This window comes from Phaethon aethereus, assembly GCF_964289735.1.
Source record: "Phaethon aethereus genome assembly, chromosome: 5".
Taxonomy (NCBI): Eukaryota; Metazoa; Chordata; class Aves; order Phaethontiformes; family Phaethontidae; genus Phaethon; species Phaethon aethereus.
The window spans coordinates 10,915,279-10,930,639 of NC_138579.1; the positions used below are offsets into that span (position 1 = coordinate 10,915,279).

At 39.3% G+C, this 15,361-nt stretch overlaps 1 protein-coding gene across 1 annotated transcript in view; it reads left to right on the forward strand.

Moving 5' to 3' along the window:
• Window positions 1–706: 706 nt before the first annotated feature.
• AKT1 (AKT serine/threonine kinase 1) overlaps window positions 707–15,361 on the forward strand; it is a gene marked incomplete at both ends in the record, with an annotated part of 66,272 nt that continues 51,617 nt past the window's right edge. Inside the window, one exon of the mRNA XM_082000698.1 lies at window positions 707–752. Within this exon, the coding sequence (XP_081856824.1) occupies window positions 707–752 (46 nt within the window). The remainder of the gene's footprint in view (window positions 753–15,361) is intronic.

Consider the following 15,361-nt stretch of genomic DNA (forward strand, 5'->3'; position numbering starts at 1 on the left):
ACAGCATAATGCTGAAGGGAGGAATATCTGAAGCAGAGTATTGGGAATTTTTACTGTCAGAGGTCTATCTCTAAGCTCCACTGTGTGCTAGTTGATACACTCCTATACATCAGGCCGTAAAGAAACCTTCCAGAAGGTTTTCTTACAGCCTGATGTGTAGCAGACTTCCTTCTTGGAAGTCTTCTTAGCAGGAAATATTTAAACTGAACTTTATGAAAGCTCAGAATTTTTATTATGGAGAGTGTAAGGTGTTGTTGGAGAGATGGAGGTCTACTGGGCAAGGTCTTAAATCCACCTCTAATACAGACAGCATCTAGAAATGTTGTGAGTCTGCCCATGATCAACGGGCTCAGTGAGGAAGCAGGACTTTAGCAAGCACATATTTTGGCACCTCCACTCGCTGAGATATAAAAATCCTTGTGAAGAGCTAAGCCCTGTTTAGGATTTGTAATAATAATAAAAAAACTCACCCAAACCAACAACCCAGCAATGAAAGCTACTCCCTGTTGTATCCCTTACTGTACGTGTGTGACATGCTTCAAAATGATGGTGCACTCTTCTTTTGATCCTTTTAGAAATAGCTGAGAAGGAGAAAAACGGAAAAAAAAACCCCATCCTTTTTGTGGAACCTTCTGCGGGAGTTCAGGAATTTCAACAGAGTGATCTTTTGGCATAAACTGGTTTTTCAAGAGACATTCCTGCCATTATGAATGAAGTAGCAATAGTGAAGGAAGGGTGGCTTCACAAACGAGGTAAGTGTCTCTTCCCTCCAGGACAGTAGATTGATCTGTCCTTTAGCAGCATGTCTTGAAATAGGCCGTTATTTTTCCATTCACCCTCACGGGAAATGGCGTGTAAGGAGCGTGCATGACTTTCTCTCAAGTTTTGAGAAAACGCACATATAAGGAGTTTTCTTTGGGTGTGTGCATGTGTGTGTGTATTCACCGAAAACTGGTTTGAAAATGATGATAAAGATAGCAGTGGAAGGAGATGCTACTTAGAGTGTTAAAGGTTAAACTGTATCACATTATTTTGGTTTATACCTAGGTCTTCAGCTTTTCTTTTTGTGTTACAAGGTAGAATTATCTTGAGGTGAATCTTCATTCGAACGGTGAAAAATATGCCCATATTTTGTGAGCAGTGCTGTGCTCTTGCAGAGACTTGCTGGAGAATGTGCTATTTTGTTTGTGTCTGAACCGCTTTTGGTACCAATGTCCTAGATGGGAAGAATAGCCTTGAGTTTGTGCACACTGTGTTTCTGTTGTACCACTGATGACATTTGATTTTTATAAAAAGTCTTTATTCGTGACTGGGTGGCAAAACTGAAATAACACAATTCCATGTACTTTTATACTTTTTGCATTCTTGAATGTTTTATTTCCAAAACAGTGGGTTTGTTCTTTTTTGGGGGTGTTTGTTTTCAAGTACTACAGCATTGCTCCTATAAGGTACTTGACTTACCTGTTTCTTTGTATTCTACTATTGTTTCTTGGAAAGGAGAAAACAGTGTTAGGTACTTTCCGTAATATCGTCATTTTTTTGGACCAAAACCAGAATCGGTGTGCTCCAGCAATAGGGAAGCTTGCATGGTTCTGCAGACTCAGGATTTTTCTAGAGGGTTTGCAACAACTTGCCTGAAGGTGTAAAGTTGTAGCATAATTATTTCTGGAAGAAAATGGAAATACGTTATCATAACGTCGATAAAGGCTGATGGTTCTTCTGCAACACTAAGAAATTTCTAAGAATTTAGAAAACCTGTTGATAATCTGTGTTTTAAAAGAGTGGAAACATATATTTCTGACAGCTGGTTATACAGCTTAGTTTAGCAAATTGCTTGATGTAAAATTGTTTTGATAAATTTTTTTCCTTTTGTTGTTCTGGTTTATTTCAGTTAGAAACACCTTTCCATTCATTATCTTAAATAACTCATTTGATAATGCTGGTGTACCCAGGCTACCTTGTTCTGATAAAGTATTTGAGAACTATGCTGTGTTTGGATAAAACAGGAGAATGACACACAGAATTACGCTTCCCATTCCTTTTTATCTAGAAACTCTTCAAATCAGAGATATGTTTTTAGTTTTAAATTATATTTTTAGGCTGAATTTTTTTTAACCATCTGTTGTTACTATTCTTTCCGCACCTACCTGTAACTTTAAAAAAAAATTATTTTGTTATTTTGAGGAGCACTGTACAAAGATCTGGGGGAAAAACATTTATTTTAAAAAGTATGAAAATGGCATTGTCAGGATTATTCAGAGGCAGATGTGTGTGAAACTTTAAAACAGTCATGTTCTGTTTCAAGCTTGTCTGTATTTACTCTTGAGAATTGAATTTTTGTTTTTTTTAGGATTACGATAAAACTACCATCAAGTAAGGAGACCTCTGGAGGAGGTTTTAGTAAAAGATGCCCTGATCTCCTGATCTGATTTTTTTTTTTCAAATCACCTTGGAGAAACAGATTATTATCTCTTATGGTTTGCTGATAGTATTATGATGAGATTATGTGTTGAACACATATCCATTTCCAAAACGTTACTGTGCATGTTCTGCATATTTGAGACTGCAAATTTGTGCCCAAACTGTTAAACATAACCTGGCATCCAAAAGATGCCAAGATTCCTAATCTTTTTAACCTGTTCCCCAATGCCTTTTTGCCTTCTCAGTATGTGCGGTGACACTTACTTCATTCCACTTCATTGACTTTGCAACTGTTATTTTGGCATTGTCCATGTGAGGAGGGCTTTGGACAGCAGTGCTGTCTGTCCTCCTCAGCTTGCCAGTGTGTCAGCTCTGTTACTCTTTCGGTTTTCAAAGGTTTCGAGATTGGTTGAGAAATTAAGTTCTTTTGGCTGGGGGTGCTTGTTGGGGAGCATTGATCCATTTGTGTGTGTGTTTTATAAAGGATTTTTTTTTTTCTTAAATTGTCTACGTTTATTGCCAGACCCTATCAGTTTGCTGGCTCTGCAAGATCAAGTGCTTCAACCACAGGATGTTTCCAAAACTGATGTCTGATACTGTTGAGCTTCTGAAGTTAAGGCATAAACAGTAATTACTACAGGGAGGGACTGCTAAAGGAGGATTTTAGATATAGGAAACGTATATTGTTTGGCTTTTGGATCATTTATAAAACCGAAGGTTGCATTGCATGTGTTCTTTAAAGATCCTAGGGCTTTCCACATGCAAATATTTTAAGTAGTGACTGGCCAAAATCCAGATTGGGCAATGATGTTCTCTACCTAACGTTCCCCCTGTAGCTTCGGTTGGATATGGTGTCTCTTAGTTCATGTCCTGAGCAGTTGAACAGCATCGCTGTGTGCAGTTAAACAGTTGCTACATCTCACCCCAGCAGTGGTTTAATTTTGGTGGGTTTAATGATTTGTGCACATATAAATCAGGCTGCAAAGTGCTCTGGAGCCCTTCTGGATGGCAGGTGTATGTAAGCATAAAGCTGTCATTAGCAGGAGCAGGTGTTTTGGCCTGGCAGGGAAATAGCAGGGCTTTCTAGAATTGTGGGGTTATTTTCTTCTGTCAGCATGCTTTACATTTCTGTTTTTGTTTCCAAGATTAAAAATACAAATGGAGAAATGAAATTAAACGTTGCTGCCTGGCCGAGAGCTCTTGGCAGTTCTGTAAGTCAGTCGCTTAAAGGAAGCTCTACTTCCACTAGTGCAGATGTTTGTTTGTGCAGGGGCCAGAGTCATCTCCATGACATGGAGAACCTCAACCAGGCAGAAATAGAAGAATTCATGAATGAACTTTTTTTTTTAATCCCTTTTCCCTGTTGGCAGCACTTGGTGCTGTTACTCTAATCACAATGAGGCGATAGACTCTTGCATGAAGACAGAAACAGTAGTTAAAATACTAACCACTCTTTGCATAACTGCGTGGCTGGAGTGTTCCAACACACACATGGAAAACGTGAAGAAACTCAGACTTGGGGTTGGCGTATTGTATGTGTGTGTCCAGAATATGTAGTCCCTGGTTGTGTTACGCTGAAGGTTTGTTTAGTGGGTAAGGATGGGGGAAATGGGTCGATGCAGAGGTGCTATAATTGTGACTGAATATGAGGGGGGAAGGAGAAAATTATCTGCCCAAATTGCTGCTTGTTGAGTTCTGAGATTACTGGTTTTGTGGATGTATGTCATGAGTATCCTTAATTTTGGTTGTGTGTTGTGGAACTTTTTGGATAAAAGAGGTATGCTCGAGTGCATTTTACTGATCCATTTTAAAGATCTCACTGGATTTCTCGCATCTTTCTGCTCTGGTCCCTGTTTATAAAGGTCCTTCTATTGTCTTCAGTCTTCATCCTGTTTGGTGTTTTTTGTTTTTTGTTTTTTTTTTTTTTTTTTAAGTCTTTCTGCAAGGCTGACAAAGAGGGGGATTGTGCGTTTTGATACTCTGTCATCTCTGTCTTCCCTAGTATGTCCGGTTTTCTTATTAAGGCATAAACTTTTATGGAAAAAGGAGTCTTTGGGACACAGGGAAAGAGGGGGAGGGAAAAATGTACACTGACATTTAAAAAAGGAAATAGAAATCTTGATTTCTCACTCTGAGAACTCTGAAGCAATTCTAACCAGCAGCAGAGACCTGTGTATTTAGCAGCAAATGTGGAGCTATGTTTTGCATTTGTTTTTAAATAGTATGTAAATGCTGCATGGTAATTTTGACTATGAAAACCAGTACCTGTCCTTCAAATGTCAATTTATGTGGACTTCTGGCAGACAAAATTATTTGACTAGTTCGGAATGTGAGCTGATCAAAATTACTAGAAGTCCTGAAATGAGAAATTACACGAAAGTACTTATTGCACTACTGGAAATACAAATTTCTTTTTTTTTTTTTTGGTGTTAAAGAATTACTTCTGCAATGAAACGGAGTGATACAGATGTTCTAATAAATAACCAGTAGTCTGTAGTGATTTGTCTTCCTGTAGCTTCATTGCATGAAATGAATGCTGGATGCATACATAAAATACCAGCCAAGAATTAAATGCTGATTGTTGCTCTTTTAACTTTCTCTAGCGGAATGGCACAGACAGTGAACTTTAGCTTTGTTATGAGCACAGGTTCATACTTTCAGTATTCTGTTAGTATGAATCAAAACAGGATCGTATGAGGTATGAGCAGAAGTTAACTTTTTTTTTCTTAAAGCCAGTGGGTCTCTTGTGTTGCTGTTTTTCTTCACCTCTTCTTTCTTCTCTCTTTTCTGTTCTCACCATGTTCCCTACCTCTTTTTGTATGTGTGTGTGTTTTATTTTGGGGTGTGTTTTGTTTTTTACCTTGGCTTCTGTCTGTCCCTGAGATGTAGTGGTGCATTTTCTTGATGACCTGTGTGACCAGAACCTTCGAGGTTCAGATTAGTTCAAGATCGTCTGGCTTTCACAGTATTTCAAAGGAGTGGCTGTGGTACTTGATACAAAGGATCCTAAGACACATCTGAACTCTGAAGATGCCAGCTATAGAGGGCACAGCTGCTTCAGAGGAAAAACTGGGGGGAAGAGGAAAGGTAAGAAACAAGACAGGGGCTGAACAAAGAACGAATGGGGGAAGTTTGTAACAGAGGGAAAGAAGCTGGTGCTACTTCCAGAGCTGATGGGTTGGGTTTGTAGGGAAATCTGTTGCTCTTCTTATTGGAAACAAAAGATAAGCTGTGTCAGTTTGTGGTTTTTCTTGTGTGTCTCTTTTTCAACACAGGGGGCAATAGTTTTGCAATGCTAGCTCTCGGTTGCTTTCATTTTGCTTGCCCTGTTCTGGGAAAGGGGATTGGGGAGGAACCAGGAAATCATCGGCCAATAAATCTGACCTTGGTGGTAGGCAAGATGCTAGAGACATTAAGAAAGGATGAGATCACAAAACATCTGGAGAAATATGAGCTGATAATGGCTAGTCAGCTAGACTTTTGGAAGGTAAATCTCATCTGATGGAATTATTTGTGGAGAGATCATAAGAAACAGGCTGGATCCTGTGTACTGTAAAAAGTCTACTTTGGATAACAGGGAAGTCAGATGTTGAGAATTGCCTAGCACAGTGTAACTATACAGTACTACATCTTTGAAAGAGCTATCGAAGCCTAGAGGTTGCTCAACTTCCTTCCACTGAGCAGACTACTTAAGTCTTTGACCATCCTTGTTACTTTCCAGTGTCCTTCTAGAAAAGTCTTTCTTCCAGAACATTTTTTGTGTAGGAAAACCCATTCTTTAAGCCACAGCTTCACGTTTTTGAAGGGCAACATCTGAATGTTTCTTTTTTCAGAAAAAATTACTCCCTGAAACTGTTTATTCCAACATTTTCCCCCACTGTTTTTGCAAAATACTTTCAGTTCTTTAGAGAAGTCATGCCAGGTTAGATGTTTTTCTCCTTGTTTGTAAACTGACTGTCTGGAACTTACAAGCAAGTGACACCAAACACACTCTCACTTTGAGTGGCAAAGAGGAAGAGCTCTGGTGTTGATGCCCACATGATTTATGTCAGTCCTGGAAGTTTACTTTCATATTCTGTTTCATTGTACATCAGAATTGAAACAAACGAGGTCTCAATTTTATCTCTAAAAGTGGGGTAGCATCATAAATTACTGTTACTTGTCATTAAGAGATTTGAGAGTGAGGGATCTAGGACATTGCAAGCCCTCTTAAAGTGAGCCTGGGAATGCTTGATGACATGGATCATGCAGAAGCTGCCTGCATTGGCTTTGATTCTCTCTTCCACGGTTCCTTTATTTTCGAGAAGGAAAAGGTAGGCCTGTGCAAAAAAAAAGTTGTCCACGTGTGGTTTTCTGTTCTTTTTTTCTCTCAGTAGGCATATTGAGAAGTCATCAGGTTTGGATTTAGGAAGAAAGAAGTACTAAGTGAGTATGCTATTTTGAGGTAAAGAGAGATCAAGAGAGTAAAGCTTGCTTGTTGCTTTTGCAGGAGTGGTTTTAGACAAGGTGCTGTGCCATGCATTTTAAATCTGGCGCCCCATCCTCACTTGAAAATGTCTTCCCCTGCAGCCTCTGTGTGGATGCCAGAAGGTTCCTTGCCTTCCACCGTTCCCTGCTGGCACTCCCCCTGCGTAAGCACCATCAAGTTGCACTCCTTGCTTGTGCCCACGGCTTCCCCTGCCTAAACTTGCTCTGTGTTAGCATTCTTAGCCCTAGACTTTACCATCTGAAAAAGCTGGCAAGGACTTTGATGCTATTAGAGCAGTATGTGGTGTCATGTAGTGTATCTCCTTTTATCCACTTTTTATGTTACTAATAATTCCATTAATTAGGGTGGTAGTTGGTCTCAGGCTCATTCAGGAAACAAACCTTAATATATGTTGGAAAGAGGGATTTGCTTAACATTTGAACATTTAATTTTAATACATTTTAAAAGACAGAACATTGTAAAAAACCAAACAAAAATCCAACAGTCAGCCTTGATTTTATTTTTTCACCTTTTACATATTGAAGTAACTGATTTACTAAAAAAAAAAAAATAATGAGTTAAATCTTTCAAAAAGTCATCTCTCATGGGGGGAAGACAGAGGCAGGATTATTATTTTCAGATGTATTATGTTGCAGGTACAATGTGCCTCTTAAAGAGGGAACAAAAACCAGGAAACTATATGAGGAAAGAGGAAGAAAAAGAATGGAGAAAGAATAACACCATATTAGGTGTGAAGTAGTATGCTTCTGTGAGAAATATTTATTGCAACTGAAAGGGGGAAATAATGAAGACTGACTTTGAGTGCAGTTGGAAAACGTGTTCTGGAACTCTGGGACTATTCTCCCACCTCTTCAAGTTGAGCCAAAAATGTGAAGAAGATAGCTGGTCAAACAATATTGTGAAATTTGTCAATTTATTCAAAAGTGCATGGTCATATTTGAGGACAGCAGAGGTAAACAACCATCACAGACTGTGGGCAAGTCAGTTACTGTTTTCCTGAGTCTCTTGGGTAAGTTGGGAGAGTGTGTTTTGAAGTGCTGTCCAAAGCCCAGGGCTTTGGTGAACTGTATGTAGAAATACGCCTTGGAGTCAGTGGTTCTGTGCATGACTGCAGTGGTATTTCATGTTAATATTGAGACTGAGTGCAGCATCTGAATCATTTACAGGACGATGAAATTAGTCTCTTCTGCCTGCGCTTTACTAATGTACTCTTAATGAGGACCACAGAATGTGCATGCTAGGGAACTGAGTTTTGTGTTGGTCGTGAACTATCACCTTCATAGGAGTTACCTGTTGTGAGAGGTCTTGGAATGATAAAATGGTTTGGCTTGGAGGGGACCTTTAAAGATCATCTAGTCCAACCCCCTTGCTGTGCGCAGGGGCATTCTCCACTAGATCAGGTTGCTCAAAGTTCCATCCAATCTGACCTTGAACACTTCCAATGATGGGGCATCCACAACTTCTCTGGGCAACGTCTTCCAGTGTTTCACCACCTGCACAGTAAAGAATTTCTTCCTTATATGTAATCAACATCTACCCTCTTCTAGTTTAAAACTGATAGACCTTGTTCTACCATGACAGGCCCTAGTAAAAATTCTCTCTGAGTATTTTTTTTTTTTTTAATAAGCCCCTTTTATATGTTGAAAGACCACAATAAGGCCTCCCTGGAGCCTTCTCTTCTCCAGGCTGGAGAACCTCAGATTTTTCAGCCTTTCTTCATAGAAGAGGTCTTTTAAGACAAGCATTATTATGCTGATAAAAAAGTCTAACTCATGAAGTTCATGCTGGTGTTACTTTAGCGGATGTCAGGTGCTCATAGGGGCCAGGGCTGCTTACAGCAATTGGTGCTGAGTCTCAAATTTTAAGTGCAGCCCTTGCTGTGGTTTTATAAATCGGTTCCCACCTGTAGAAATCCCAAGATATTGAAGGTTTCGCCTGTTTCTTTCTGAAGCAGAGGAGCGTGCTAATCCTCATGATGTAGAGGAAAAACTGGAAAACATAATCTGAGTGCCTTCTTCGCAGTTCAGACTAAGGAGAGGAAAAAGGGCTGTTTAATTACTTTTAGTAAGAAAACCAAAAAAGTATATGATTTAAAATAATTTATAATGAGTGGTTTTATTTTTCTGAACACCCAGCTTTAGCAGTATACCTAGTATTTCTGCAATTCTGTCCAAGGACCTGGGGATCAAGAAATGTATCCCGATTACGCTTCAGACAGCAAGTGATGTGAAAGAATAAATTTTGCATTTGCTGCAAGAGGCTTGACTGGTCTAATGGGTAATGGAAATATACAAATGAAGCTATATTCAAACTGCTTTTTTATCCATCAAACTCCAGTTAAACTAAATCTCAAGATCTAACAGAAAAAATACTTACTTCAAATTTTTGCCGTGTGTTTCTGTATGAACCTTTGTACATGCCATATTACATCTGCCAAATAAATGCTACTTGTTTGGAATGATGTAGTTATACTGGTGTGGAAAATACGCAAAGTAGGGTTTATGCCCTGAAATGCAAGCATGCACACTACTTTATATATTGTTACCATTATGCCTAGGTTGGAGCTTCACAGCTAAAGTGTCAGTAAGAAGTTACCCCCTTGAAGAAAACTGCTAAGCAGTTCAAAATCCATTGTCAGGCCTCTTTATCCCTGCAAAGTGGGAGTAGTACCTGATACTTGCTACTTGCTTTTGAAGGACTTCCAGGTGTGGATTGTGTGGATTGGGATGTTTTTGTGGGTCATACATATCCCTGTGCCTGCCTGCTCTCTGTAAACCTTCCATAAATAGCAGTCAGTTAACTAAATTAGTGTGTTTTCTCTGTAACACAGATTTTGGGGGTTTTGTTTGTTTGTTTGTTTGTTTTAATTTTTAACTTTTGACCATGCAGTCTCTGTCCCCTCCTGTCCTCATTAAGGAGAAACAAAACTTTGAGAACACCAAGAGAAGCAAAGGCATTTATTTCTTAATTCAAGACTTGAGTTAAATGTGTAGTTGTATAGTTTTAGCTATATTCTACTGCAAGTTTATGCATGGAGCAGGCTAGAATCCAATTGTGATAATCTGTCGTGACACCGCTGGTCGCGGGGCTCGGAAGTAGGTTATAGGTGGAAACTGATTTCTGGACATAGGATATGAATCCTTTGTCACTATAAGTAATCAAGTCACTCTGTGGTAAGTGTTCTTCGTGTTGCTCTGTCAGTGTCTTGACTGTGCTTTAGATTGGAGGTTAAACACCGCTATTCATCATGGCTTTTTTTTTTCAGTAGTTTTTTAAAAAAAGAAATCTAGCCTTTTTACATGGCTGTTGTAGAAAAATGATTTTGCTGCTTTAATACTGCCTTTGGTGATATGTTTCAGGTAGTGAAAGAGTAGGATAGTAATTGACTTTCTCAACTTGAAATTTTCTTTGCACCAGAGATCATTGTAGTTCTAGGTCTTCTTTTCTGGTACAGACACATTTTTACTATAGCATGAATATTTGAAGGTGTATAACTGATGTATCTCCTGGTGTGGAAGTTGAAGTTGCGTTGTTACTTGCATGATAGGAAAAGTATTTATTCTAAATAAGAATTAGGGAAAAATTACTTTTGTGTACATGGAAAATCACTGCAAACTTGCCAGCAATGGCCTTCAGCTGACTTGCGGAGATATTGCCTATTGAACACTATTGTGACAGCTTGTTTCTGTTGTTTTCGCTGAAGTTTAGCCTGTAAAGTCAAGATATCTTGATCCGAGAGATGGGGAGATTGTTAAATTACATCATCATGGAAGAATACCAGCATACTTAGCTTTAAAGCCATTCAAGACTACATTGGCACTCCTTTGTTATACAGTGTAGCTGAAAACGAACTGCAGCAATAATGAACCAATCCATCTAAATCACAGCAGCTGAACAACTGACTGGTCTATCTCAAAATGCAAATGCCTTGTGCAGAATGGATTTAATTGTAAATGTTTGCTTAGTAGGGAATATGAGCCTTTTAGTTTGTGACAATAATCATGAACACAAAGACCCACAGAATTTTAGGGTTTACATAGCTTGTCCCTGTTCTCATAACAATATTTCAAAGTCAGTTTTTTAAAATGTACCATTTGGGTTTTTTTCTAGCCAGTGAATAAAACTCTAAACGCCCAATTTCTAAGCGGTGTTTCAAAAACTGAAAGATAAATTCAGCTCTATGTATTTAGATCAGGCCAGATTTTCTGTTGTATTTCTTTTGAATCTGTGTTAGGGCTTTTATATAGCATCAGATAATAAGAGGAAAAAGTGCTGACTTTCAGAGCATGGATTTGTTTTTGCAGCACAGAAATGCCGAGTGCAACTTAGAGCATTAGCATTTTCTTTGAGGTTCTAGTAAGGTGCCTCTCAAACAATTAAAAAGTTACCATTAGGAATTTCCTAAAAAAAACCCAACCAACCAAAAAACCCCTCTGTATTAAAATCCTCATTTTCTTGTTAAATTCTTGAAATCTGTCTGCTGACTGCAACTAATGAGGATGAATCTGTCACTGATTTGAATGAATTAAAATAGCATTGCCATTTTATGGCAAGGAAAGGAAAAAGCTTTCAGAGCTTCACTAGTAAAAAGAGAGAATGCAGAAATACCTGCCTTCAGGCTGTTCTGAGGTGTCTTTCTGTGTAAGGAAAGACAGATAAAACTTTAAAAACAGACAGAAAAAACGTGCATGTTTATGCTTCTGTTGGCATTTTGTATGTGTGTTCTTTAATAGCCTTTCACATATGGATTAGTCCATCCAAAAAAAAAAAGGCAGCAACCAAGCCCCCTGAAGAATAGGTCTTTGTGACACTGGACAAGTTTGCTGCGCCAAAGTTATGGTAAGAATTTGTAAATTTGGGCTGCTGCAGTACTTCCTTCCCCTGCTATGTTTTTAATGTTGGAAACATAAAAGTGTGGAATAGAGGGTGTTTTTTGGCTTCTGTGTTTTTTGTTTTTTTGTTGTTTTTTTTTTTTAAATGACAGTGCAAACATTCATTTCACAAACTAAACTGCCCGTTCACATGACGCTGCTGGCTGTATATAAACACCCTATTGATCTTGTTCTGCAGAAGTCTTCCTGAGTCATACAGAAATGCTCTGCTGCTCTTTTCGGGGCTGTGCTGTGGAACTTAGGCTGTATCTGCTCAGGTTTAGTTTGCTGAATTAATGTCCCTGAAAGAAATGGTTTCACTTGGAGCAAGGCCCTCAAAGCCAGGATGTTTTTCTATGTCTCTTTTTCTCTGTGTGTTTAAAATATTTCATTCTGCTATCTTGGGAATGGTTTTTGTTTTGCCTGTATTCCTCAGATAAAGCTGAACCTGTCAGGGAGATATTTAGTATTTCTTAGTTGCAAAACCATCTTCCTCTTGTATACGGTGTTTCTTCACGTGGATCTCACGTTGAGTGTTTGTGGGTAGGCAAAACAGCTTGGGATAAGAGAGCCACAGAGCACAGAGGGCCGGTAGCTGCACTGCCAGGTGAGCCTTCCCGGCGGCCTGGGACGCGGCAGCAAGCTGTACGACACAGTTGACTTCACAGGGGTTTTCTGGAGTAACCAAGGGCAGAATTCAAGTCCAAGGCTAGACTGTCATGGTGACAAAATATTTAGAAAACATTTTCTTGCTTGAAACAAAAGCTTGGATTGTGCAACATGAAGTACTGTCCCAGTGTAATAAACGATGTTGTGTATTTTTAAAGGGTTCTGTGTGTTCCCTGACCGTCAGCTCTTGCCAGATTCATCATGTTCAGGTAGAATGAGGCATTTTTCCTCCAGACTGTTGTCTTTACAAGCTGGGTTAATTCCCCACCGTTACGCAGTGGGGTTGCAAAGATGTAGCAGCCAAATCTGGCCTCACATTTTGAACATAGTAGACAGCCCTGTTAAAGACAGATGCAGTGAAGCAGCTTCTTCTTTTCAGCCATGGTGGCTCAGCTGCATTAAGAGCAGTTGCTTGAAACTTACACCTTGTCATTGATATAGACTGATCTGATTTCGAGTGAGCTCTAGGACTAGCCTTGGTGATTGCTTTTATTAGGTTAGAATGTGCTGTTCTTGCTGCGGTAGAAACCTTTTGTACTGTAGGTGTTTCATCCTTCCATAGTAACTGCTATGCATAGTAACTTTTTTTACTTTAAAGCCTGGGGCTTTGAGATGTCCCAGCCTTAGTGATATCTAGCCTCTGACTTGAAAGGAAGCCAGAGGTCTAAAGTGGCTGTAGTAGATTGTTCTTTGGGAATAATATAAAATGATTTTAAGACGAGCAAACCTGTGACAACTGAGTGAAAACTACTGGTCAGCCGTGTACAATTCACTTCAGCGTAACTGTGCCATTAGGAGTTAATGCATTTTTTCCCAGTCTAGTCTGTGTTTCCTGGGTAATATCAGTTGTAATTTTGGAGAAAAGCATGATTTTGCATGTATACTGCCTTCTCTGCTTAGAGCAGCAGGTGGCCAAATTTCTTTCTGAAATAGTGACTTCTCTCGGCTCTACAACAACTATAACCGGATCGTCTGCAGACTGTATTTTTTGATCCTCGAGGAAGTCGCTGTTTTCAAAGTTGCTGTAGTTGTTGGAGTATAGTGTTATTAATGAAAATGGAAAACAAAAGCAAAAGATGGAAGGGGGGAATATACTTTTTGAAGGTTTGCATCATCTTGCATCTTTGTATGCTTGGCATGTAACCTTGTCCCATTCAGAGTGCTGCTCTGAACAGGGCAGAGCTTGTTTTTTGGGCTGCTGCTTTGCTGCTATCTACTAGTTCTTCTGTTGCACTGAGCTGCAAAACCAGCTGCTTTTGCTTTTCATACCTATTTTTACCATCTCTAATTTCCTATTAAGACGTTAACTTCTGCCTCCAGTTAGGCTAGCATGTCTCTATACTGTGACTGCGACGAGGGGGCAAGCAGGCACTTCTGTGGTTTCTCTTGTGCTTCTCTTCCCTTTCACACTTGGGAAACGTCCCTGTAAACAGCTGCCGTACTGCTTTATTATCCTCTTCAAAAGCACTAGCTCCTTGTGTTGCTTATAAAAGGCCTTGATGAACTTGCAGTGCACGTGCACTGAGACTGCTGTTCACTGCGATGCCCAGTATTGGTCTCCCTTTTTTGTGTGTCTGTCTGTCTGGCCTTCGGTTGTCCCTGTCCTGTGACAGTAAACTCTGGAGAACAGGGACTGTCTCACTGTTTTATTTGTACAGCCGGTGGCTCAGCTCCAGATGTGTGTCTGAAGTTGCAGTGTACTGCAGTAATACAAATCATTATGTAATAGAAAGCGGTATCTAAAATAGGGGGAGAAAATCAGATTTAGTGCGATAAGCTTTATTCATTTTTAAGGGTTGTGTTTTGGTGGGGTTTTTTGTGTTTGTTTTGGGGTGGGGGTGTTTTTGTGTTATTCCTCTGACAGGTTACTGTCAGAATTGTGCAAAAGTCAGTATATATGAGGTTTTCTTCCCGTTTTAAGGAATACTCCTCCCTATGGCCAGAGGAAAGCTTGCTGCTTTCCTAGTAGCTGCTCCAGGCTACTACTAGGAATGGGCTACTTCACAACAGCTCTTGTTGGTGTCTGGGAGAGGTTACCCATGACTAGACTGGGTATGTTTTTGCAAAATCTTACATTTCTGGAGATTTTTCTCTTTTCAGGCACTATTTTAGAAGTGGAATGACACACAACAGGATGTGTGGTTGTAGATACATGTTCACACTTCAAAGGCTGTACATACCTTTTTGACCACGTACAGTTCTGTGCTATCTCTCTCATCATTCATGTGGTGAAATAAAACATGGAGGAACACAGAATTAATTTCTCCTTTTTATGCCCAGCACACACACAGAAAGTTTATTGATACTCATCTTTCTGCTGACTCTTACAATCCTCAAACCAGTTACTGGAGGCAAGGAGATTAAAATAAGGGCAAATGGCCAAGCAGACTTGAGGTTTTGTTTCTTGAATTTGAGTTCAAAGTTGCAGTTTGATAAAGTTACATTAATTCTATTTTTTGCCTTTATATTTTTATAATTCTCTTGAATTACCTACATGTACTATTAGTGTTAGGATTTCTTTTGTAGCGTTTTCAATGGCCCTCCTGTGAGTGGACAAGTAGAGCAGATCACCTCTAATGGCTCCTTTCAACATCAAGTATTCTGTGATTCTTGACTGGTTTGATATCAGGAATCTCATGCAAAGCCCAGCCTGATTTTGAAGGTGAATAACATCTCCATTTGTAGAGGTGTTTGGTTTTAGTTTTGATATTCCTTGAGATGGCTGTCAAACAGAAAATAAATAGCAGTTCGTCTGTTGTCAAGAGGCCTTTTCATTTTTCTGTGTTGGCTAATCTGTTCAAATACAGTAGTTGGGATTTTTTCAAGGAAAAGATTCAAAACATAGAATAATAAATAAACCTCGCTAATTTACTTCTTGTTGTTAGTGTTCTGGGTCTGTGCTTTGGAACCA